Source organism: Alligator mississippiensis, chromosome 4, assembly GCF_030867095.1.
Source record: "Alligator mississippiensis isolate rAllMis1 chromosome 4, rAllMis1, whole genome shotgun sequence".
NCBI classification, from domain to species: Eukaryota; Metazoa; Chordata; order Crocodylia; family Alligatoridae; genus Alligator; species Alligator mississippiensis.
In genome coordinates, this window is record NC_081827.1 from 234,452,935 (window position 1) to 234,480,929 (window position 27,995).

Sequence of the window (27,995 nt, forward strand, 5' to 3'; positions counted from 1 at the left end):
GCTTGTTGGTATCCTCAAAAGAAACTGCTAAACCAGTGAAGCTTGAATCTCTTTGACCAGCAAATGCCATTTGAAGGATAGCCATATTACAGTTCAACCATGTGAAGGACAGCCATATTACTTATTCATTTCTGCCAATTTGCACAGAAGTTAGGCTCACCAGTCTGTAGTTCCTTGTTTTATTTTTTACCTGCAAGTCAAAATGTTTCTATACATCCTCCATTGTTTTTAAAATTCATAAAGAGCTATAAAGTGTATGTAACAAATCTTATATATAGGCTGCTTGCAGACGTTAAAAAAAAGATAACAAAAGAAAATTTTGTTTTACTTAAAACTTAGTGCGTTCCCACGCCGAGGCCCACATGTGGCCAGAAGATGCAGTTGGAGCCAGCTCACCTGACATCTGTAAAGATAGGGCCCTTTGTGTGTGTTTGTAGAGGGTGAGGCGTGGGGGAGGGGTTGGTGCTTTTATCTAATACCTGATTGAATCAGCTGTAGCTAAAAGCTCCAAAAGCCAAAATGAAGCATCTGATCTATACAGATGTTGCGGAGCAGGGTTGAAGTTACGCACTACTTCTTCCAGGTAAAGCATGTTGTGTTTTTGTTTGTTTGTTTGTTTAACATTTGCAAAAAACAATAGAAAACTAGCACCTCTAGGCTTAGAGGATGCAGCAGTGGAATTCCCCAATAGTGAACACACTAAGATCCATGATTTTAGAAATTCATAAAGGTTCATACAGTCTGAAAAATGAGCCCCATATGGTGAAAATGCATAGTCCCCCTCAAAGTATTTCCTCATGCAGAAAGAACCTTTATTACTACTGATGATGGAAATCATATACACCATTCTGTGTATTAAAAAAAAGCATAAGACCTAATGTGTAACTAGTATGAATCCCTCCTAATAAAGTAATACCTCTATCCCATTTAAAATTGGCATACAAAGCATGCAAAGCAAATATAGCATGGGACAAACACCCTACAAAAGCCAGCTGACTGTATATGTGTACTAGGCCTGTGTGAATTGACTAGTATTTGTTTTGGATTCGGCTGATTTGGGGGACAGTGATTTGATTCACTGATTCAAATTACTGTCCCAAATCAATTCTGCTGAAACTGATTTGGAGATTTGGCTGCTCCTGAATCTCCAAATTGACCCCATCCCATGCCTGCTGTCCTATCCCAGCAATGGCTGCCCTACCCACCCGAGCTCCCGGCACTTCGAAAAAAAAAAAGCCCTGCCTCAGCGGTTGCCGAGCAGAGGGGATGATCCCTGCTTCCCCCACTACCCCACACTGTTTGGGGGGCTCTGCATGAGCCCCCTGGCGCCTCTGATGTTCCAGCCCCACCCCCCCATGGCTGCCCCATGCACTGGGGCTTGGTTTTTTAAAGAACCCCCCCAAGAACCACCCCGCACTCACTGTTCCTGCTGGCAGGGGGTCATTCCCACTGCCCCCTGCTGTCCCACATGATGTGAGGGGGCTCTGAATGAGCTCCCTGAATCCCCAAGGCTGCTGTAGGAGCTGGTGAGTCCCAGGGCTTTTCTCAGTTTTTATTTCTTAAAGGGCCAGATCTGGCCCAGGTGGGGCACCCATGGATGAGGGCTGGGGGAGAGAAGAGGTGTCGGGGGGCTCATGCAGCCCCCCCCCATGCAGCATGGGGCAATGGGAGGCAGCAGAGATTGCACCCCCACCCAGCACTACCTGGCGAGTGGGGGCTTTTTTTTAAAGCACTGGGAGCTGTGTCAGGTGGGGCAGCCATGCAAGGGGGGAGCTGGGGGACTGGGCAGGGGCTGGGGGGATGGGGGAGCAGGCAGGGAATGGGGGTTGGCAGGGGTCCCCCCCATGGTCCCCTCCCCCTGCCTCCTCTCCCCCACCCCTAGTACTTACCAGCTTCAATTCTGGCTGCAGCTCCCTGCTGCAGCCACTGAGGACTGTCCAAATCATCAAAGCTTTCTGAATCTTTCCTGAAGATTTGGAGAACTTCAAATCATTTCAGACCTTTTAATTGGTCCCCTGATTCTATTCGGATTTGGAGATTCGGCTAAAAAATCAGGCCAAATCTTGTCCAAGTTGAATCACCACCCAAAGCTTTGCACCTCCAAAGCTTTGCACAGCCCTAATGTGTACTAATTTTGCCATGGACCACAAACCATAAGTGACTCATATGCAAAATAGTGTTCCTTTTCTCAAAGTGAAAAGGGTTACAAGTCATCCCTCAAAACAAGCTACAGTTATTATCTTTAAGTGAGAAAATATCAGATTGCTCAGAATTTCCTGAAAGCCCCTAACAGCGCATCCACACATGCAGGCACATGTGCTTGCAGCAGCTCAAGTAGCAGCAGCACAAATTTGTGCCAGAGATTTGTGCCTCTGCACACACGCCTGAACATACACTTTGGTGTTGGGCAAATTGTGCCACTTGGGGCAAACTGACCCTGCCCAGCTTCTTCCAGATCTTCAGCCAAGGAGAGCTAAGGGTTGGGGCCAGCATCTGTGCAGGCCCAGAAGTATAAAAAGCTGCCCTAGTAAACATCTCAGGTCTCCTTGCCCTCAGGAGCTTCTGAGGCCCAGCCAGTTGGCATCTGGGGACAGCTGGACTGCTGAAGCATCCCTAAATTAGAGTGGCCCTTGCATCCTCTACCCACTGCAGCAGTCTGGCAGTGGGGGCTGCTGCCTGGCTGTGACCTGCTGCCACCTGCAACAGCATCCACCCCCTTGGACCTGGGGTCCCATCGTTGCATGCCTGCTAGATCCAAACGGGAACTGCACAACCACCTGGGCTATGGTATGGGCACTGAAGAAGAGCCTCTTTCACCTCTGGATCAGCTGCCAGTGGGCCATGGCTGCACAGTTGGGCTCTGATTGGGACTGCTGTCATGCCTTCAGGTGCCCCTGCTTTGCCATCTGGGCAGCTATCGTCCTGAAGATGTACTCACTAAGTTGGCCTGCTTTGAACTATCAAAGTGTGTCCCCTTGGCCACAAATAGCCAGGTCAGCCACCTCATCTGCCGTCCAGCTGGGTCCCTGCTGTTGTCCCTGGGCAGGCTCCTCTCGCCACTTGCCTCACCAGCAGAGATCCTAGTGTTCCCCGTTTAAAAATTGCAAATTCTCTGATAAGAAACCCAAATTCTCTCATTAAAATACCCCAAATCTGTGTTCTTCTGTGATTAAAATGAAATGCCACTATATCTAAAGAGATCAGTTGGGCATTGTTTCATTGATATATTTACAATTTTAAAGAATTTGGAAGACCACCAGTGCCTGTATCATCATAATAAAACAAATTATAAGTGCCTATGCACTTTGGCATTTACTTTTGATTTTTTTAACATAGAAAAATCAGAGCTGCCCCTGCCCCCTTCACTCACCAAGATGTGGGGCACTGAGCAGCACTGATATGCCGGTGCCCTGCCCCTGCCCTTACCTCTCATTCACAAGTCACAGCTCTCCCCCAACTTGCCCCTCACTCCTTACCCGCAGCCTCTGCCTTCCCCTACTTGTTCACTGAGGCAGTGTTCTGGGGCAGTAGGGGCACAAGGCAGCCATAGAGACACTCTGGAGGATTCAGCCTCCGGTTCCTTCAGGGTATGCCCCAAAAGCGTGTCCTGCACCACTTTTTTTGGGGGGGTGTTGTTTTCTGATACCGGGATTTCCAACAGGACAGGAGCTCCTGAAAGTTCTAAATCCTAACATTTGCTGACCAGGATGCAATGACATTGATAAATTTATCACCAGGGTTGATTAGGCGTTGAGGGACAAAGTAAAAGTTTTCGTTTCTATTTGGAAATTCCAAGGGCTTAATCAAAACAGCACCAACCACACCAAATTGGTTAACAACTTGCTAATAGCAATCAAGAGTTATTAGCTGCTGGATGGAAATAGACCCAGTGCTTCTGAACAGATAACAGACTTCATACATAAGGTGTTTTGCCTTTGGGGTAAGGGGTAAGGTCTGGGGTAAGGTCTGTATAGCTCTTTAGGAATGTGCCAATGTCACCCTCAAGTTCTTTAGTCCATGCTGATGGTCCTAAGCCTTCTGCCTCATTCTTATCTTCCTCTTGGTGAAGTTGCAAGTGATGCAGGGAAATTTGGAGTTAGGAATGGGAGGGTTCACCACTGTTGTCAAAACTGCTTATTAGTGTGATGGATGGCTTGCAAAGCTGTTGAATTCTAGCAGTGATGGATTGAATACATATACATGTCATGGCATATTGCCATGTACCAGCATCACAAGATGAAGAACTGTTTGCCCAGAATGGTCCTTTAGGAATTTTTAAAATGGTATGGGCTACCCAGCCAGAAGCAAATATGTACTGGTAAGAGCAATCATGAGATTTTTAGCATTTTACCCATGATTGTAGAGTGCAGTGAATTCTGTATATGTGGAAGAGGCCAGAGAATACAGAGTACAGATGCAATGACCCAAAGTGCACTTCTGTCAAGCTATTAGACAAGGAGATGTCTTTCAGAAAGGCTTTTGTTAATTCCCATGGTTACAATAGGTACATCACAAAATATAAATATAATTTAAATTAGTTTGTCCTAGGAGTCAAACATGACCAGAAGCAATTCATATTTCCATTTGATTCTGTTAAAAACTATTTTTTTGAGGATCAATAGGAACTGCTGCCCCCAGGCTGATTTTTGCCATCTATGAGGTCCCTCCTGCTCCCTCACACTTTTGATCTGTGTATATCAAACACTCCACCTTCTGTTCTTGTCTTTTCACCAGTTCTGATCTTTTGTTTTCTTTTTCAACAAATGTATTACTAATTCAATAAAGACAGGAAAACATATTTGAAATGCCAAGTATAAAGTACTGGGACAAAACAAATGTAGACATTGAAAGTAAAAAACAAAAACTTTCAACAGGGGCTTAGATAGGGACCACATATATCTTAGTCATTAAAAAAAAAGGTCATGGGAAGCATGGGAAGCAGAAATGAGTTTAATAAATCCTACTGATAGAGCAGTCTCATGTGAGGATATGGGGCAGCATCCTCTGCTACACCACATCTACAGAGGGGGTAGTTCCAGTCCCCAAATGTGTTTGGGGGACACCACACTATCCTTTTTTTTTTTTTAAATGTCTGAGCTTGCATCAGAGATGATGTCACATTTCAAAGGCAGGGCTCTCATTGGATTGTATGCGCCACCACTATTTACTTATGTTTTTATATCAAAGTCCATCGGAAGAAAGCACCATGTGTTCTTATAGTTGTGCTTTTCATTCTTTTATGAGAACAGTAATTCTTTATTTCACCTTGAGTAAGCTGGCTGTGTAGAGCACTGAAAAATCAAATCTCCTTCTTGCAAGTTTTTTTTATATGCTTATATGTATCCTTCCTTCTATTCCAATGGTTCTTGTTAGGTGTAGCAATATTTTGCGATGTTTTGTTTCCTCTGTCCAGTGTAATGTTTTGCATATATTTCTGTATATACTGTTTTGACATTTCTAATTCTGATTAACATAAAATGAAGTGGTATTTTAATTAATATGGTAAATTGAGTGAGGATTAAGTTTTGCTTTCTTTTTAGTTCCGCTAATCTTCTAATGATCACAGGCATTAAACAGTTTTTTATTTGGAGAAGTACAGAGTTTCTGAACATATAAAAAGTGTGTGTGTGAGATAATCTAAATTCTCACAGTTTAGAATAGCAATCATGACCTTGGCTGGGCATTTCTGGGGGTTAATAACATTTCCTAGAACCTCATTTTCTTCAACCAGAAATTACCTTCCATAAATCAGTCAATAATTAATGAATGCATGTGCGTGTGGGGCAGAAGGGAGTGAGCATCATAGATACAAATATGTTTATCAAAAAGAAAACTTTTGTTTCTATAAATTTGCAACTTGTATTGCTTTTTGTTTTTCCATTTTTTATGCATGGAGACATTTTATTTTTCTCTTCTATAGTGATTCAAAATCTTTGATTGCATTTTTCACTGATGAAAGTAGCTTAATTACTCTTGATGAATTTTACATATCTAGTACTCAATATTATGATTCAATTATATAAATTACTTACAGGTTTGTCTATAGATTATTTGGAGAACAAGCTTTATTGGATCAGTTCAGGAAATGGAACCATAAATAGATGCAACTTGGATGGTGGTAATTTAGAAGTGATAGAATCAATGAAAGAAGAATTAACAAAAGCTACAGCTTTAACCATCATGGGTAAGTTTAATGGTAATGTTTTTATTATTCTTAGCATCGATTGGATGCTGATTCATTGTGAGTTGTATAAAACACAAATGATATATTCAAAATAGACTTCAATAGTGATTTTCTTTTACTTTCCTTATCTTTTTCATTTTATTTTAATTTTTTTAGCTAAGCTATTTTAGCTAAGTCTCTTCAAAAATCACTGGAATTTGAATTTAGGATCTGTACTACAGATATACATTTCTAAATGGTCCAACTTTCTTTATAGAGTCAATAGGTGCTGTTGATCCCAAGTCATTCAAAAAATGATATTATAACTGAATTCCAAATCTGTATGATAATCCCTTTTCTCTTTAGAAGACACTGAACTACGTAAAATTGAGATGCCAAGATAGAAATTATATTAATTGGAATTCCAAGTAATTTTTGGAAATCAAAATGTCTTGTAAAATTGTCTGAAATAACTAGGATGCAATTGAATAAGGACAAGTTTGGGGAGAGACTGACTAGGTAGCAGTTCTGAAGAAAAGAATTTCTGGATTATAGGGGAACACAGACTGAACACAAGCCATCGATACACTGTGGCAAAAAAATAAAAACAACAACAACAAAAAACCCTAGACCTCATGCTGGTATATATAAACAGGATTGTCAAATGCAAGACATGTGAAGTCATTCTTCCATTACTCAGGACTGGTAAGATTTCAGTTGAGGTTCTCTGGCCAATCATAGCCATCACACTTCAACCAAGAAACGGAATAATTGAAGAGAAACCATGGGAAGCTACAAAGGCATTAGAAGTTAGGAAAATAAGCTCTGCATAAAAGGTATAAATAATGATTATAATAGAGTCTACAGAAAACTGAGTGGAGTTTATAGCAGTCTTCATGTATATAAAAAGACTATTGCAAAGAAGCAATTCAAACTGGTCTCTGTGCCCACTGGGAATCAGACAAGAGGTAAGGGCTTTCAATTACAGTAAGGAAGTTTTGAGTAAGACAGTAGAAAAAACTCTCCAAGTATAAGGATAGTTAGGCACTAGAATGGGTTACTTAGGAAAGTGGTAGAATCATTGGAAGCTTTTTAAGAAAGGTCAGACAGACCTCTTTCAGGCTGTAGTCGATATTGCGATGGGGCATGAAGATGAACTAGATGACCCAACAATGTCCCTTATAGTCTTCTTTTTTATGATTCCTTGTTTCCATTTACTATTTTTTTCCATATTTAAACTAGTAAAAAAAAGATGTGTTTAGATGTGTTGGTTAGAAGTTAGGTGGCATGTAGGACATGGTGGCATCTTATAGGCTGCTCTCTGAATGATTTAGGGTCTTATTACACATTAATTTTAAGTGGCTCCTGGAGCTTTTAACCCCTGGGATATCCACACATTAGCACCTGAAACTAGTTCTAAGCACACTTCAGGTGGCTTAAAGTTACACCTCCCCAGGGCAGGGTTCTCTCTGATCCATGTTGCCCAGCTTGTGTTCCATTAATGAGTGGCCATCCCCCACAAATGAGCTACCCAAGTTGCAGTCCTCCAGCATCCCAGGGTGCAATGTCCCCTTCCCACCTTCCTTTACTACATGAATAAACTTTCCACCCTCTGAACTGTACTGCCTGAGGGGGTGATTCTGCCACCAAGCCAACTCCTCCCCTGCCCCCAGGGTGTGTGACCTTTCCGCCTCCAGGAGTGCAACCCCATGCAAACAGCCTGCACAGCATGTGCCAGCTAGCCAGACACAGAAGGATTCAAAAGTGGGGTTTAGGGTGGTTGGGGGCCAAACAAGGTAGGGGGATTGATTGGGTTCCTATGAGCTGGGGCTTCCTCCATGGGGCAGGGGCAGTAGCTCCCCCACAAATACCTTCAGTGGCTGACTTCATTTAACCACCCCTCCTCCACCCCCATTTCCTTTCCAGCTCCCACTTCGTTATCCTCCCACATCCCAGCAACTCTCTGCCTCCCAGCTTCATGCGCCCACCCCAGCCCATCTCTCACACCCCACCTAGATCAGGGATAGAAGCCTGTCCTGTCTCATCAGCCCTGTAATGGCAACTCAAAGTTGTAACTCCTAGTCAGGCCCCTGCTCACAAGCCCTGTAGTTCCAAGTCACAGCTGTGCAAGTTGGGGACAATCAGAGCAAGTTTTAGCATTAAGGTGTGGCTGTTCCAAACTCAAGCTAGCACTTACATTGATCAACATTTAAGCAGCAAAAAGTGCAACATGTAACAAGGTGCTTAGTTTATAAGGTCCCACCCCTCCCTTCCTTTAAATTAACACGTTTTCTTTTGTGAAGGTTGCTTCAAGGACCATTATCAGAGAAGTTACATGCCTATTCAGGCTGTGATATCCCCATATAGACATTTTTTTTTCCTTTCTTCTGTTTCATTCCAGGCAAAATAGAATCAGTTGAGGAAGCTGAACATAACCTTTGCTCTTCCAAACCCCACGCTGGTGCTATAAAAAACTCCTTTAATAATAGTCCCACAAGAGATAAAGCTGATGAGGAGATAGTTCAATACCTTTCTCTGTTGTATAGATCCTTTTTTCTAGAATGTTGTAAATAATTACACTATTTACTTGTTAACATATGGTATTCTTTTTATACAACACCACCACAAACACTGGTTGTTAGAAATAGGTTCAATGCTATGGTTCTGGTTGATTTAGATTTGAGGAAGCAAGGATACCAAGGTCATTCCTCTTCTCAGGTGGACATAAGTAGTGAATGACAAAACATCAGGTCCAAAAAGAAAGAAATGAGAAATAAGGGTTAGAAAAAAATTATATACAATTCAGTTAAAGCTAAATTCATGCAAGATACTCAGGGATCATGGTTTTCTGTTTAAAAATTGCAAATTCTCTGATAATTCCCCCCACCACACACACACACACACACACACACACACACACACACACACACACACACACACGTTCTCTGATTTAAAAAAAAACAAAGTCTGCATTTTTCATAATTAAAATGAATCCTGCTTTATAGGTATCAGTTGAACACTGTCTTATTGATATATTTATAATTTTAAAGTAATGTGGAAGCCTACCAGGGCCTCAATCATTGTAATAAAACAAATTGTAATTACCTATATATTTTGGCATTTGATTTCTGTTTATCATAGAAAATCTGAGCTCGCTCTACCCCCTTCACTCACAAGGATGTGGGTCTAGCTGTGGCTGTTGTTTCCTCCCCTCCCAAGCTTTGTGGTGCTGAACAGCCCTGATATGTACCTGCCTGTATTGTTGCCCTTCACAATCAAACCACTTCCCCCCCCAGCCCTTCTGGCGCCCCTCAACCTGACCCACAGCCCCCTGTCCCTGCTGGTGCCCCTCACTCCCAACTCACTGGACTCCATACTCCCAACCCACAACCCCACACCCCCCAGGTACCCCTTATTCCCAACCCACAGCCCCCTGGCCCTGCCAGTGCCACTTACTTATGACCCGCATACCCTTGCCCCCAGCCCTGGCAGTCCCCCACCTACCAGAAGTACAGGGTCCAGGGTCTTCAGATGATATATTGGCTGGTAAATTGGTTGTTCTCTATTATATTGGAGGATGATAATTTGAAAAGTAAAAGTAGAAAAGCAACTGTTATTAGGGCACCTCCAGTCTGGGAGAAGATATTTAATCTATTCTCTTTCTATATCTATACATAGTTATAAATGAAGACATTTGTTCTGTCACACACACAATGCAGCCATCCACACACACACTTATAAATGAAGGAAAATGAACTCTAACAGCACTAGAAACTTTTTAGGGTTTTCCAAAATTCTGGTCACATATATGCTCTCTTCCCTCTCCAATTCAGTTTATTTAAACTGTATATGTTATGTAGTCTTAAAACAGGTCTATTTGATATATTTGGTTTGTATTAATATATATGTACAACTATCTGACCTGCCTTTCAGGGCCCTTCAAGTACCTAACTATGCTCAAAATAGTTTTACTTTTCTCCACCTGATTTAACTTATTGATCATATGTTTTTGTTAAACTTTTAATATGCATAGGGGGGTACGTAACGGATTTATTAATTACAAAGATTCCAATTTAAATTGCTGAAATTGTAGTAGCTTAACTTCAAAGTATTTGACATAGCATAATGCATCACAACATTGATCTTTTTGAAGTTTTAATTCACTCAGATAGGTTTAATATGTAAATATCAGACGGATATGAATTTTGAGTGTTTTAGAAATCATTTGTTGGTGGGAAAGCTCTATCTGCGTTTTAAACTCTCATCTCAAAAAGTGTCACACCCATTTAATGAATAAAAGTGAGCTTTTATTGAATAGATTGTGCCTGAGATCTTTTGTTTAAATTGATGCTAACAGAAAAAGAAAACAAAAACCAAAAAAACACACATCATTGTTCCTTTAGGCAGCTATGAGAGGTCTTTGATAGATATTGTTAAGGGTATTTGTTCATACCTTTGATTTGATGTCCTCACAGATATGGCACCTACATAAATTCTGCATTTGAGATTCGACCAGGATGGAGATGATCCCTCTGGGATTGCTTTTAGATAAAAAGAATTTATAACTATTATCAGAATGTCTGCATTTCATGTTCGCTTGCATTAAGAATTAGTAGAATACAGTTTGTTCATGTGGATGTTTGATACTTTCTGTTTTATAGTTTTTTAAATATGATATAAAGTACTCTTTATTTTGTGATAATGGGCCATTTTATATGTAATAGCTCTTCACGTTCAGAATTACCAAACAATTTCATAGGGCATCTAAATATTTTAAAGCCCTTAATCTGGTCTTTGTCTTCATAGGAGACAAAAGTGTGACAAACTGCAGTATGACTATGTTTACTTTGTAGCCATGGATAGTTTTATAGGGGGAATTGTAAGAAGTAGAAAATGGCCTTGATTTGAACAAACATACAAAACACACAAACTCACTCAGGCAAGGTTCTTTGGGTAGATGTGATATCTTTTATTAGACTAACTGAGTAGTTGGAAAAAAAGTTCTTCACAAGCTTTTGGGCACAGTCACCCTTCATCAGGCATGGGGAGTCTCTGCTGGTCTGAGACTCCAAGGAACGAGAAAAGCTAAAAGTGACATTCCTAGACCAACAGAGCAGACTCCCTATGCCTGACAAAGGGTGACTGTGCCCAAAAGCTTGCTAAGAATTTTTTTCCAAGTACTCAGTTAGTATGTCCTTAGACCAACATGGCTACAACCAAAAACCCCACAAACCTACTCCACATTTATCATTCTTATTTGTTCAAGACCACAAGAAGTTTTTGTGTGATATCTTTATTGAACAACTGTATAGTTAGGAGAGGTGTTAAATGACTTTCAGAGAAAACATTAGCTTGTTTCTAACTGTCTACTTATATATAGAAAGTTAGAAACAAACTATATATGTGTGTGTGTGTGTGTGTGTGTATCTATATAGAGAGAGCACTATATTTGTATATGTGTGTGTATAGTTATATCTATGTATATAGTGGAAACAAAAACAAAAAAAAAACCCAAAAAACCCCCAAAAAACAGACACTAAAAAAGGACCTTAGGATATTCCTGCTTCTTTCCCAGACCTGAAGAAGGGCAGCTTTTGCCTGAAGGTTTGAATAACATCTTTCTCAACTATATAGTTGGTTCAATAAAAGATCATGAATCACCATGAATATTTGTTATTATCTCAAGGCGCAGATATCCGAAAGGGATTACTAGAGAGCAATTTATCCTTAATTTTATTCCATAATAAATGTATTATGTAACTAGTAAGTATATTTTTTTGCTGTAGTAAATAATGAAATCTGAAATTAGCTGTCTATAGTAAGTGGTGTTACAGTACCTGACCTATAGGGAGCTGGATTTCACTAAGTATAAACCATCTGCCCTGGGATGAAACTACCCAGGGAAGAAGAAAACTTTGGTAAAGTTACTACACATTTTTCAACCAGTAACTTTACCATGGATTTGAATAATTTATTGCATAGTAGGGTTAATACATTGTTCCTCCTCCACAATAAAGTCAGTTTCCAGCACTTGATCTGAGCTACAGGTTCATGCCCATATTCTTGTTGTAGTGGTAATAGAAAATAGCTTTTTACATACAGTATATCCAAGATTTAATGTAGAATTAAAAACCTAATATAATGTAGAATTTCCAATCAAAGTCAGACCAGAAAAGGGAGAGAGAATAAATTAAAAATAAAAGATACAGGATCAGAATGAGAGATATACAGACGATTAAATAATATTAAAAACAGGTTTGTAAAATGCATTTTTTTACTTGCAAAGTTTATTGCCATATTTATTTCCTACTACATGTACCCTTACTGTAAAATATCAGCCTTGCAAAATTGGGATATGTAACGTAAGTGGGGAAGCAGATTTGAAAGGCACAAAGATCTTTAGATGGAAGGCGAGAGGATTTTAGAAAAAGGTGTTTTGGCTGCCCAAATGCTTTGCTTTCTAGCCTGTCTTGGTTTGACATCATCATCATCTGTGCTGCCACTTTTAATAACCATTTGGTGTCTTCTTGTCCTTTGGATTAGCCAATTTTGGCAGGAGAGTTTGGAATTAGATGCAAATTAGACTTTCAAACACTATGGTACTTATTATATTGAAAATATATTTGTTATGAAATGGTCTGTGAGATTAAAGCAGTGATCACTGTACAAGTCTTCCAAAAAGGTAGAGGGATAGTTTTTAAGAAAAAGTCTACTTTTCAGGGTGGAGGAGGCTGAGGGAATGGGGATGCAGAAAACATAGAAATCATACTTCTTGTAATACAAAAGAATGAAAAAAGATGGACCTCATTCTGAAATCCCTATCAGTCAATCCAGATTTATGTTTAAAGGATTCATTAAAGCATATTCCATATATTTGGTAGTATACTGTGGTGAAGTTGACTAGTTTTCCAAGTTGTCATCTGGATATTTCCAGATATTTCCCTATATTGAATCTCAAAAATATAGGGAAGGAAAAAATCTTATAAGAGAATTCTTTTGGTTTTTTGTTTGTTTTGTTCTTTTTATTCTCATGACAGTTCTGTTCAAACATCTTATGAAAATCTCTGCGTGGATCCTATACTACAAGATCCTATTTTTTACTATTTTCTTTAACAGATTAGTGAAGAAACTTTATCTCATACCTTGCAAGATGTAACAACCATTGTGAAAAGGGTATTCTATTGGAATTTTTTCCCTTTGGATCTTTTCAAAATGCAAGCTGAAAGTAGTGTCACCTTTAAATTTGAACCATTCCTTTTCTTACTCTTCTGTCCTAATACCTGGAAGTTCAAGATATGAAGAACACATTGCTTGGATGCTTTGTTTATCTTGGCCAAACAGACAAGATCCTAGAATTTAGAAGGTGATTCATCGGGCATCAACCTTGGAAAGGTTATTCTGCCTCCAAACTGAGAATTTCAAAATTGATTAAGGAGTATTTAGAGAAGATTACTTCAGCACTTGGAAGGAAGCCTCAAATGTATTTAAAGCTCATGTGATCAAACAGATGGAGTCTTTATAGGCAGAGAGAGCAGAGGTCCTTTTGGTGTAATGCAACTGCCTGGACATTAGTGTGTAATTTTAAATGTTACACTTTGTTGGACGAATATAATTGGATGCAGGGCTTGGCAGAGGAGTGCTTGTCTGTGTGATGGGGCTTGCTAAGCCCTATGAATGTGGATTTCTTGTACTTCAATAAGAGGTCCCATACAATGATATAGATGATTGAAACTAAAAGTTTTCATAAAAAAAACAGGAATTGTTACAGGAAAGCCAGGAATTAGTCATATAGTCTTCTTTTGATCTTTAGATGACGAGCTTTAAATAAACCAAATGCTAGGTACCATATTAGACAAATATGGAAAAGACTCACTGGGGACTTTATCCTTTAAAATCTTGAGTTGGTTAGTAGATAATGCCTTAAAGGTGTCCTTCCTAAAACTGATATACAGATGATGCTTTGAGGGTGTCCTTTCTAAAACTGCTATGCATTCTATAATAGTAAATATTTTCTTGTTGTTTTTATTGTTATGAGAGTATCCATATGTGTACTGATCACGATCAGGATAATGATTTGCTAGACACTTTACAGAGAAGAAGACATGGGAATTGTCTTAAATTCACTTAGATTTACCTGAACTGAAAATAAGTTTTCCAGCTGAGACCATATATTGGTTAATAGAATGGCATTGTTTTTAATGTTGATCTTTATCACAGTCTTTAGACATGTTAAATCATTTTTTATTATTTCAATTGATGTTTTACTTTAAGATGTCTTAGACATCTCAGAATCATAAGACAAACACAGAGGCAATGGAAGAAAAGGGAAGTCAAGTAATCAAAGGTAAAAATGAGGTACACCAGGGAAGGAAAATGAAGACAACAAGAAGGAATTCTATAAATGCATTGGTCATATAAGGAAGACCAAGGTAGCTTAATTGCCAGGTTGAGCTATTAATAAAAGATGCAAAGAAAGCAGAGAACTTTTTAACAGCTACTTTGTCTTCCTCTTCTCCAAAAACATAAGCTGCAACCAGACAGTTAGCAAAAAATAATATAAAAAAGGAAGGAGAAATGTTGAGGGTCATGAAAACTAAAAAGTGCTTCAGATACATTTGATTAATTTGAACGGATTTAAGTAGACAGGGTCTGATGAAATTCATCCCAGTTTGCTCAAAGGACTGGCTAAAGGGATTTCAGAGAAATTGGAAATAATATTTTAAAAGTTATGTGATATGGGCAAAGTTGCAAAGAATGCAAAACAGGCTGACATAGCCATCTTCAAAAAAAGGATAATGGAGGTCACAAGGAGTTAGAGACCTAGTCTGCCTAACTTCAGTATCTGGGAAGTTACTGGAGCAAATTATTTAAAAAATAACCATGTAAGCATCTTGAAGAGGAAAGGCTGATCACTAGGAACCAGCAAGGATTTATTAAGATAAAAATGAAAACAAACCAAACCCATTATATCTCTTTTGACAAAATAATTAAGATGGTGTCACATGTTCACTTGCAACAGTTGAAATTTATTGGAACATAGTAGCCTATTAAAGTTAATATGTGTTAGGAGACCATGTCGTCATCATGGGCAATCACTTGCAGTCAAGGATGATTGTCTTCCATGCATGCCTTAACTGTGGGTCCAAAGATGCCTGACAAGACCAATATGGGTTTGACAGGTTCTATTGCAACTCAGGCACATATATCTGCTCAGCTGGGCAGCTCTGGATTCTTGGTTCAGTCTGCTACACATTGTTTCTGGCATTCCTACTTTTCCGTTTCCTGTTGTCATCATGAGGTTTCAAGGTCCTGAGATCCTTGCAGCAGACTCTTCTTCCATTTGGGGTGGTTCTGGGTGATAGTCTCCCACAAGTTGATGTTGTTGTATTTTTTCAAGTTGGCCTTGATGATATCCTGGAAGTGTTTTCTCTGTCCTCTTTTTGAGTGTACATTTTGACTGAGCTGGGAAAATAAAACTTGCTTCAGGAATCTGGAGTTGGACCTCCAGATGATGTGGCCAGCCCAGCAAAATTGATGTTGGAAGATTATCACCTTGATGTTCATAGTGTTTGCTTGCAAAAGTACATTAATTTTGGTGCATCTGTCTTCCCACTGGATTTAAAGGATCTTCTGCAAGCAGCACTAATGGTACTTCTCCAGTGACTTAAGGTGTTTCCTGTACGTTGTCCACATCTCAGCTCTGTACAGTAAGGTAGGGATCACAACTGCCTGATAAACCATGAATTTGGTTTTGAACCTGAAGTTGCAGTCTTCAAACACCCCTTTCCCCAAGCGTCCAAAGGCTGCACTTGCTCATTTTAGATGATGTAGGATTTCTTCACCGTTGTTGGATTTCTTCATTTCTTCATTGATGTTGGATTTCTTCATTGGATTTCTTTTTCACAGAAGTCTTTTAAGCCTTCTGTGAGAGTTGACTTCCAAGGTATGGGAAATACTCAATGTTCTCCAGACTCTCACCCTAAATTGGAATTGCTGGAAATAGGGACTGCACATTAAGAGCTTGTTGATGGAAGATCTTAGCCTTCTGAAAGTTAAGCATCAGTCCCATTTTCTCTTATGTCTCAGTAAAGGTGTTGATGATTGCCTAAAGATCTGCTTCCAAATGACCACACACTACAGCACCATCAGCCTACTGGAGCTCAGTGATTGAGGTCAAGGTAGTTTTGGTTTTGGCTTGGAGTCAGCTGCGCTTAAACACCTTACCATCCATTCAGTAGTTTAGCTTCACTCCATCCATTCAAACAGCTTACCATCCACTCTGACTGGAAGCTTGTTGGTGGTCAGATGTAACATCACAGTGAGGAACATCGAGAAAAAAATTAGTGAGGTGATCATGCAGCCTTTCTTAACTCCAGTCTTAGGAGATAACCTTCATCTGAAATGGGAAAAACATTATAACACCAGTGGTGAACTTCTTGAACGTGCTGGATACCACATGAAGAATTGATACAGTACAGAAGAAAAACCCCTATAAATCCCAGACCACTGCTTATGACATATCACCCCTCCCTGGAACCGATATGGAAAATTCTTAAACAATTGCAACCCATACTAGAAGACCCAGTTCTTAAAGAGATTGTCCCAGAACAACCCTTCCTAGCCTTCATACAAGCACCATTATTATTATGAAGTCTTTTTGTAGACATAATGGGAAAGAAAAGTTTAAAGTAATGTTTATGTTACTTTTGTAAATATGTGTGTCAGGGGCACTTCCCAAGGATAACATACAGAAGAAGGCAAAACCACCAAGGTAATTGTTCTGAATATTTAATAAGGGGAATACTGGAGGGCTGATAATGGGTCAACTGAAATGAGAGTTAAATTCTCAATGGTGAGTGAGAAATGATTCATTCACCACTGAATGAATGCTAAATGGTGAAGGCAGGCCATGGAAGGCCTTAAAAGACTGATAGTCTTGAAATATTTGGGGTCTCAACCTAGGTGTTTTGCTTTCTGCTGAAGCATAGGCTGTGGATCACAGATTGAAATTTGCTAGGAAATTCACTTTTTTGTAAAGGGAGTTTCTACCTGTGAGGGAAAAGAGTGATATTTTCTTTCTGCTGATTTGGTGGAAGATAGCTGATTAGACAAAGGATGGAGTGGCAAACAATTTCCAAATGATGGAAGCTTATCACAAAAAACAAACAAAAAAACAAATTAGAGGAAACATCAACCTGTACTGATAGGTGCTACTTACTTCAAGAAACTTCACATGCACCTAAATTTTCTAAGCCATCAGTCTTCTAATTGCCAGAACACTATTTGTTACATTAACAGTAATATATGAAATATATCTAGGCAATTTGCCCAGTGCTAAGTAGAGTACATAGTTGTCTTCCTTAAGTACTCAAACCACCATTAATGAAAACTAATGGCCCATCAAAATGTTCATTCAAAGTACTGCTTGAAATCTCCAAAGGACAGTATGCAGTGCTAGTGTAGCATTTTTTTGTCACTTTAAATTGCTCTTTCCCAATATGTTGCTTTTTGTAATGCTCATTACCCTACAAAATGGATAAATATAACAATTGCAACATATACTATAGTGCAGTTTCAGCAACAAGATCGTAATTAGTGATTGGAGAGTACTCTCATTACCATAAATGTAACAATTAAATCATTTTAACTTCAGGATCTTACTTAAAGGCTTAAAATATTGATGTTGCATCCTTTCCCGTTTGACGAAGGTGAAATTCTTCTGATACCAGATTCAAAGTGTTTTATGTTCAGTCAAGAGCTATGTTAACAGATAATACTTAAGTTGTTGGAAAAATAATATTAGAATCCTTTTCTTTCTGACTTTGTATTTATATTTTTCTATCATTATGTTACATGAGAAATTTACTTTTAGTTTGAAATAGAGGGTGCCTGTATATGTGGGGGGGGTGCTGCTCTGATATGCTGTATTTACAGTGCATTTGAGCAGATTTGATTGATCAAGTCTAACTAGCATGCTCCAGCAGCCTCTATGTCTCACGGATTCAGTGTTCCTGCACTTCAAAATGGCATCGGGGTGCTTTAACTAAAGCTTGTTGAATGAGATTTAGTTATAGCACCGCTGCTGCCATTTTGAAGTGTGAGTTGTTGAATACATGAGACACTGTGGGTGCTTTAATTAGAGAGGCTCTCAGAGCCATTCTACTTAAGCACGCCTACCCCTGGAGTACATGTAAAGGTACCCAGAGTTTTTAGTGAACTGTTTTAGTGAACTCTTTAGAATAAATAACATCATTCTAACTTTTAGTTAGATCTCAGGAGTGAATGAATAAAACTAAAAGATTTTGTCCAAATTTTGGCTGATCTAGTTCATTTACCATCAGATATAGCAATGTAGCAGATTGTTTGGAATCAAGCTATGCCCTTCAAACCGGGTGGGTATTGCCCATTCTAACTAAATTTGAACAATTGAATACTTCACTCTTTAGCTTTTTCATGTAGCCGTCCAACTAAAACTGGCTTGGATTGTGGCATATGGTACACAGAGGGTGGCCCCAGGATATCTGGTCTTCAGAATTTCAGATTTAAAAAAAGAAATCAATGTTAAAAAATCAGAACATGCTATTGGCATCAATATATTGTCAATCCAAGCCTTTTTTTCTTCTGATTTGGACCATCAACTACCATCCCTACACCGCCTAGCCTTTTAAAAAGCCCTTTCATCCTCACCCCCTGTTAATTCCACCCACTACCTTAAAAATAATGACAAGAACAACACGCTTTGCAAATTGTATTTCAGTTGAAAAACTTGATTTATTAAAATGTTTGTAAATATCCAGAGATCATGCAATAATGGGAGAAGAACGAAGAAGAATCAGTGTGTAGTGTACTTGAGCATTCTATTATGATTCATTTCATTTTTTTTAATTGTATAGGTGCAGGGGACCATTCATCTTCTATATCCAAAGAAGGCCAATACTCTAAAGGCTAGTGATGAGATTATCCTGTGCTGAATTGTCTTCTAATTCTAATATCTATTGTGAAAAAAATGATTCTGTGATCTGAGAACAAAGATAACAGGATTGTCTAATTACATGATGGGAATTAGAAGGAGAGGTAGGTGGTCTAGCTACTGTTTACTGTTTATGAGAGGAGTAAGAGTCTCATTTAGCAGCACAGTAAGCAAAAGAATCTCATTACTAAATGCTCCACTGAGGAATGCAGAATTGGAGTGGGGAAGTTATTCAGCTAGGGAGAGAGGAAACATGGGAGCTATTTCGAATGGACATTGCTGAATAATCATTTTTGTGTTTATATATTTGGGTGAGAATCTTCCTTATTGATTATTTAGAAGACAAGATGTCATTGTAGTAGTTTGCTAGAACAGAAGTAGCCAAAATATGGAGGGGCTCCTGTTTCAAACTGTTTTGCTTTATAAAAACATTTTAAAAATATGAAGATGTACCTTAACAGTAGCTTCATTTAACATAAGGGATATTCCCTATACATGTGAAGTGACTATACCTACCTCTATGTCATTTGCCGATTCTTACACCTCATACCGTATGAATTCAAGAGCAGCTGGAATGAAATAAGGTCTCACAAATCACAACTAAAGCAGCAGGCAATAGGAGATTGTGATAGCTGCAGTGGTCTAAATAATTCCAGGGGGACATTAGAAGAATGGAATTAAATAGTCTAAGTCCTGCACTTGAGTACACCTAGACCAAACTTTTGGGATCTAACTCACAATATTTCATTCCATAATCTCAGATTCTTCTTTAAAATTATACCTTTCCCCATGGCTGCCATCATGGAGCATTTTCCTCCCACCATCCTTCATGCTGCTATTGCTATCTATCATTTTGTCACATCCACGTACATAAATCGAGATATGATGCGACTCAGCCTCATCCAAATCTATTACATTAATTTTTTCATTGTAGGAATAATCTGATCACAGAATCATTAGGTATGGGATATATTGATATAAGTCAAGTTTCTAATGCTTTACAGGATCATCTTTTCACTCAGTCTGGATACTGACTGTCAGGAGAGGTGATAGGTTTCCTTTAGATTTCACACTGAATGCTTTATAAGGATTTCATTTGTCTTCTTGTGTGTCATGGTGAAAATAGTTGTTCCCCTTTCCAAATATAATTTATGAAAAGCCTACTGTACAGGTCCTTCAGAAGCATTTTGAATTGAATACATTGCCTTGATATTCAGAATATATTCATGTGATTGATTCAATTATTTCTCATCATTTAATTAAATAAACTAGTGGATTAACTTGTAGCTTCCTTGATTTTCAGTACTAATTTCCTTTTTTGTGACGGTAGTTATGTCTCCAAAATTAATCATGGCATTTTTTTCCACCTGCAATTAAATAACTTGCATGTATGGATTCTATGATTTAAATATTGAAATATCTGCTTGGATATTTCAATATCTAAATAACAATGAAGGTGAACTTCATTAAGTTGCAATAGTGCACCCAAACTAAAGTACACAAAGGCCTCTTTAAAGGCCTCTACAGTTTGGCTCAAGCCATGAAGTTTTGTTCCCAATCCAAATTTGCCCAAAGTTTGAAAGTTTCCCATCCAAAATTTCAGTTTTGGCTAATCCCCAATTACAAAATTATGTCTGAACTGAAAATGATTCTGTATTTTTATGCTTAGAGTTATACAGAATTGCTTGATTTGATCCTTTCATTTAATTCGAGACATCTAAAAGAAATACAGCAGATTGAAGAAAAATAGAAACCCACTCCAGGATTATCTTTTATAGTGATTAATAATTGAATCTAGTTAGAGGTAAGATGTTAATGAATTTGAAAATATATATTAATATATTTATTCTAGTACTTGTTGATCATATATTGATAGTTCTCCAGTAGTACCTTGGTGTTTATATTATACTAATTTCAAAACAAGTAAATGTGATAGAACAGACCAAATTGAAACTGTGTTTCCAATATAAATCCTATTCTGCTCCCCCCCCCCCCCATCTAAATGAAATTGGCTTTTTAGTTCTGGTTTGAGGTGGTAAATTCTAGAAAATAATAATTTAATTGGACGGTGAGTTTATTAATCCCTCTAAAAGGAAATTCATTAGTTACCTGTTTTGACATTTTGGTCTCTGAAGCCAATAACTTTAGTGCCTCTGGTAGACTGTGAAGGGAAAATAAGTTACTGATAATGGAATATTGCATCAGCAGTATGATAAGATTCCTCACTGATAGGAAGAATGCCCTTTAAGCACCTTTTTCCTGGTCTCATAGGCCACTATGGCTTGTGGATGACCTGTAAATTAATGAAGAAATTTAGCAGGTGAGGTTAAAGTCCCTTGCTGAAGCTGTTACCTTGCGTCATGAAGATTTTTTGACTTCTTATGCCACAGCTCTGGGGAGACATACCTGTAAAGCCTCATTCAGAAGATTTATTATGAGTGGTAGATAGCGTATTTATTCCAGACTCTGTCTGACTGGTTGTTGTAGATAGTCCTTCTCTAGTAAGGAATTTGTTTAGCTTCTTTGCAGATAAAACAGTCATTTTGAACAGATAGAGTCCATGGAAGCTGGATATTATCTGAAAGGGACAAATGCTAGATATTATTTTTTGAATTTCGGCCAATAAGGCATTCAGAGGTTTTGGATGTGTTTAGAAGAACTTCATATTACATTCTTTGTGTAGATCTTGTTTCTCCTAGCTAATGGCCATTGGAAAGTGTCAGGTATTTGTTTAGGGACATAGGTATCTATGAAAAAGGCTGAGAACAGTTAAGTGTTATTTTTGTTGGTATTCATATTTGTTGTAATGCTACTTAAAAACAATCTTTGGAAAAAACAATTTAGTTAAATATTCACTACAGCACAATCTCTCTTTGTTGATCAAGCTTTTGTAAGGCAGTTTTTGAATACATGCATACCCATGACTGATTTTGTCTTCTTCCAACCACAGGGTAGAGTAGACTGCCTTGATTCTGACTGATTCAATTGAAGCAATACATAGTTGTGAGGTTTGTGTTCTAAAACAAGTAGCCCTATCTCATGCCATTATTACCATGGGTCATGGTGTTATGTCAGTGTTTGCTTATGGACCCTGGTGAATGACAGTTTATTTTTCAGAGTCTTAGCTCTTATACCACAACCCAGCACAGGGTATAGGAATGCTGTTGGAAATCATATGTTGTCATCTGCCTTATTAAATGCATATATGATGCCCTTCAAAGTTAGTTAGGAGATCTTTTCTTCATGTTAATAAATCTTAGCTGTAAATCTTAGCAAAGTATATCTGAACTTCATTTAAAGTATTTGATTGAGCTTGAGGCAGAGGTGAGGGGAAGCTTTCTCAGACTCAGTTGAAATAAAAACATGTTTGTTTTTTCAGAAAGACAACCAGGGCAATCTGGCAGAAAATTACTTAGCACCACTTAACTGTGTGGTCAGCTAGTATTTGTTAGAAGACTCCTCAGTTTGAGAGTTGTTAGATTTTTCAAATATTTAATCTTTTTAAACTATAGTACTGATCAGGCCAGGTTTTTAAAAAATATCTATTAATTATTGTTTCCTGACACAAAGGTAGCTTTCCCTTCAAAGAGAAACTTTGAATCTGTAGTCCATATATTTGTCATTTCTGAACTGAACTGTTGAAATATAGTCTTTTTATGCCAATAGCTTATACACAATATGGAAGATTTTAGTGTGGAATGTGTCAGCTTGATTCTTAAACAGATTATTTTGCCATGAGCATTTGATGTCAATGTCCAAAGATCATCCTCAGCTTTGGAATTTAAACAGACATATTCTTATGTACATGAAGGTCTACTTGGCACACGGCTGAGAGGCACCAGGCACTTGATTAGAGCCCTCTCCTTCTCAAGATGCTCCAGCCTCAGTCTTTAGGCTGCTCTAATTTTTCATTCAGCTGTGGTCCCTTAATGACCATCTAGTAGTTGTGAATTAGCATAGTATTGTACAGGAGAGGTATCCCTCTGTCTCACCCCCACACTGAAGTATTGGGGAATAATAACTGAGAGGCAATGGCTACAAGGTATGTCACCTGAACATTTCCCTGTGCTAGGAAGAATTTCTGAATTCAGGTAGTGTAGGGGGCAAAGAATGCTATCTGAACATGTTCATTGTGAAATGTGAGGGCCCACATGATGGTACATACCTAAAAGACCTTTGCAATCTATGTATATGAGCTTAAAGATTCAGTCCCTTTGAATTCTGAAGCAAAAATGTAGCATGGTCTGTGCTGCTCCTCTGGTTATTTGATTATTTCATATAGGTTTGTTCATCTTCATCTTCTAAGTGACTGGAGACTGCAAAACCCAGGGGCTGCACTAACACACATGTGGATGGCCACCACCTCATGTCGTTTGCTGCACCATGGGCACCCTTGGCACCATGGACTGTGCCATCCCACCACCTGGGGCAGGATCAGGAAGCAAAATGGACCCCCAAGGGAGGTGGTACTCTCTCCTACCTTGGGGGCCTACAAGAGGCTGTATAGATATTTGGGTGCAGTGTTATAACCCCAGCACTCATTCCTGCCCGCGGCAGGGGGTCGAACCTGATGACCTGTTTAGGTCCCTTCTGACCCTAAGCATGATAAAACCATGAAAAGCTAAGGGAGAGAGGAGAAGCCTAGAGACCCCAGCTGCAGAAATTGGGGGAGCAGATGCTGGGTAAGGGCCTGGGGGTACATTAAACTCTTTTAGGCTACATGCAGACTATGGGTCACCAGTGGGACAGTTCTGACTTATATATAATTCTGGGAAAGGGGAATCAAGAACTTTTGATTCAGGGTGGGGAGTGAGGTGAAAGATAATTACAAAAATTCCTCAAGAAAGCTCACACACCAAAACTCAGAAGTCTTCAGGTTAAATGGTAGACAGGGTCAGAAACTTTTCAGCTGAATCTTTTCCATCTGAGAATGGAAATGCTGAGTCTTGTGCAATGTGTTTGTTTTTACAAATCATTTGAAAAAAGTCTAGGGAGCTTCATGCCAGCTCGTCTGCTCCCTCACCATCTCAATAGTATTCAGGGGTTACTCCGGTACTCCCTGGTACCCTGGCACAGCAACCTCCCCAACAGAATTTCAAACCAGGACTCCCCAGATCCTTTGCAGCTCAGCTACTGCAGTAGAAGTGCTCTTCCCACAGTGTTTATGCTGTGTATCTGAAGCTTATAAGAATTTACAGACTTCTAGGTGGGCTTCTGTAAAAGCAAGGGTTTCTCACGCTTCAGTGCTACTTGGTAAGCAATATTCCCAGAGTGGGAAGATTTTAGTGTTTCAAAAATGAAATATTGTGGTATTTTACTTCTGTAGGAGTTTCTGAGATTTTAATCCCAATCCAGGAAGAACTCATTTTCTAAAACACTGTTGTTATTATTATTTTTTTTTTTTTTACAGAAGTGAAATGCATTTATTTGGTTAGGTCTGGGTTTTTTTTAACATTTATTAATAATTATTACTTAAAAAATGAATGACTTTAGTTATAAGTAAAATATTATTTATAACACAGCACATAACAGAATAACTTTTTTTTCTCAAGACGTATTTTAATTTGTCACATAATATTGCCTTCAATTGTTAAGGTGGAGGTATAATGTGTAAACTTCATTGTGAATAACATATGTTATAAATGTATGTGTGGGTGTGTGTACATACACACAATTTCTTCTAAAAAAAATAAATCTTTTTTAATATTATTTTTCCTTCCCTCCATTGTATATATGGGTATGAACTTAATGATTTGTTGATACAACCTATTGCAAGACTTTGTTCTGGTCTAAACTTCCACTGTCATGGCTCTTAAGAAGTCTAAGGCTGACTGATTGCAGATACGATTCTCTGATGACACCACTCTCACTAATCATTCCCATTGGAGCTGCTAACAGTGGTGGCCTTCTCAAAATGCTCAGTCTTACTGTTTATGTACAACCTCTCCAAAATGAAAAAAAATTGCTGCAAAACAGAATTCCTATGATAGGTGACAGGTGTTTAAAGAAAAATGGACTCAAGTGTAATAACAGGAGAAAGGACTTTTTAACTAGTAGAAGAGACTTGAACCCCTTTCTCAGTAAAACATTTCCTAAACCAAATATATTTTATTCATGCTGAATATATTCCCTCTGGAGAAAAGGATTGATTTTATATAGACAAGAAGCTGGCCTTTACATGAAAGATTATTGCATCATAATTTCTGTTCTTTAAGCAATGATTGTCTGAGTAAAATGTGTAAACAGTCTTTGCAGCGGGGACCAGAACCCAGAAGTTCCCTTTCCCAAGCAAGTCACTTCTGAGGATACACACCTATGGGAGTGGTGTTAGTGATGATCATCATGTGGGCCTTGTATAGACATTCAGTTTCTCCTGGGAGAGTCACTGCTCTCCTTGGAAAAACCACAGGTGTACAGATGTCCAGGGTTTTTTTTCTAGTGGATTAAAAAGTTGTCTTTGTTTGGTTGTTTGCTTGCTTCCCGCTTTTCAAATCTGTCCTAGGCAGTAGTGACAAAATGTTATTAAAATATGCCCACAGTTTTGTAATTTTTTTTTCCCCAAACTAAAAATAGCAGCTTTGGGAGAAAAATAATTTGGGGATAATTGCTAAATCACTCCCAGTTTCTGTACATGCCATGGCTTCTCTCAGAAGAGAACACAGTCCTCCAGTATCCTTCCTACCCCAGCGAGACGGTGTGTTTCTTGCTGGACTCTTATAGAACATGCCCACTTCATAATTCTCACTTTGTGCTGCAGGGAAAGACAGGCTGACTGGAGACAGTCTGGGCCAGTTAATCAGGGCTGCCCTATGCACTCCTGTCATCTTTTGCTAGGCAAACCAAGAGATCCTATGGAGCAGGGTTTGAAGTGTGTACAGCTTCCTCTCCCCAACACCCTGTCTGCACACTGCAAACCCTCCATTCTTCAGGGCCCCAGCATATATGTCAGGGAAAGTTTATCTATCAGGAGAATTCTCCCAGATAATTTGAATGTGTGTACATAGCCCATGATTCCTGCATGCAGTAAACCTGTCTAGCTCTATTAAGTTACCAGTCATAGAAGGCTAAGTGAGATGTTCCATGAGTACCCAGCTTACTATATGTTTGCAGCTTGGATTTAAAGTGTTTAAAATTGAAGACAGTCAACTAGATTATGTGCTAAGAAAGGATTAACTTCATTAGTGTCTTCTCAAAAATATCAGGTATACTTTCATCCTCATGTGGATGAGTGTTACTATATAATATATATATATATATATATATATATATATATACACACAAGCATGTACACACACCTACACGCACAAAGAAAATGTTGAGAACTAAAAGGGATATACAATACAGTACGGTACAATATAATCCTTCCAATACGGGCCAAATAGGGTCAAGCAAGTGTCAAGAAGGCATCAGTAGAATTCCACCATGCAAACCCTTTATTTGAACCCTGCATCCTGACCTCCCATGCTTAGTACTGAGAAATAATAATGCTGTCTGAGGAATAGATTGCCCTCTCTCACTGATGTTGCTGCTTCTGCCCTTTTCTATCTGAAGTGCTTTTGCTGGCTGTCCTACACAGTCTTCCCTCCATTCCCTGGTGATCATTACTTCTTTTACAACCCATTGTTCTATCTATGAATGGTGCTATAAAAGTAAAACAATCAAACAGCAGCAAGAGAAGGAAATAAAGAAATAACCCTCACCATATTTCCTAATTTGAAGCTGTCTAAGTCCTGAGACTAAGATCTCTTAGTATCTCTTAAGGAAATCATGAAAGCCCTGTACCTTGTAACACTTAATTAGATCAGCAAAAGACTGGAGTATCTTTACTGTAAGAACCTTGCCTGAAACTCCAGATGGATAAAATAATCAAATTGGTCTTTTTTAAACTTAAATATTGCATGATAGCTGACTATACCAAATAAATAAGTAATTAAAAAAAATTAACCAGCAATAAATCAGGTAATAAATTTGACATGTAGGTGATCCAGTAATCAAATATTTTGAATGCATGGATTTGTGGGGACTAGAAAATTTAAAACTTTTATGTGTGAATTCAGAAGTTGTCTTTGTTTAGTTGTTTGCTTGCTTCCCGCTTTTCAAATCTGTTGTAGGCAGTAGTGACAAAATGTTATTAAAATATGCCCACAGTTTTGTAATTCATCTGAAACTTGTTGACAGTCCCTGCCTAATTCCTTGCAAACAGGTGTCCACATTAAAAAAAAATTACATCATGCTCTTACTAATTTGAACACCTGAGGCTTAGGACTGGAAGCTTGGAGACTGTGCAGAGTAAGCCATCCTAACATCTCTACCCTGAGTTATATCTATATGAAGTTATTAAAAATAATGCTTGACTGCCTTATCATGAAGTTTAAACTTTCAGAGTTCTGCAAATAGAGACCTACAGTTTTCATAAATACTAAATATATATCCTTCACAAGCACTGTGTTTACTTTAAAACTGCTTGGAAACTTCCTATATATAGCAAAGAAGTGAAAGTGTGATAAAATGTATGGCATGTGCGCATGCATATGTGTGTGTGTGTGTGTATTTATAATGATATTCCTCATACTTTCAGTACTCAGATGTCTTCAAAACTGATGGAGAATTAGAATTTTAATGATAAATAAAGGTTTTATATTTATAATTATATATTATTCAGTAGGCTTATCCTCTTAATTAAAAAAAAACCAACCTTTTAATTTTTTTACAGATAAAAAACTGTGGTGGGCAGACCAAAACTTAGCTCAGCTGGGTACCTGCAGCAAAAAAGATGGAAGAAATCCAACTGTTCTGCGAAATAAGACTTCTGGGGTTGTACATATGAAAGTGTATGATAAAGCAGCACAGCAAGGTAAATTG

At 38.5% G+C, this 27,995-nt stretch overlaps 1 protein-coding gene across 5 annotated transcripts in view; it reads left to right on the forward strand.

Moving 5' to 3' along the window:
• The window catches only part of LRP1B (LDL receptor related protein 1B), a 1,609,743-nt gene that overhangs the window by 1,083,352 nt on the left and 498,396 nt on the right, over nt 1-27,995 (forward strand). For all 5 annotated transcript variants that reach the window (XM_019480601.2, XM_059727405.1, XM_059727406.1 and 2 more), the window contains 2 exons: nt 6,035-6,184; nt 27,847-27,987. In XM_019480601.2, the coding sequence (XP_019336146.2) occupies nt 6,035-6,184; nt 27,847-27,987 (291 nt within the window). The remainder of the gene's footprint in view (nt 1-6,034; nt 6,185-27,846; nt 27,988-27,995) is intronic.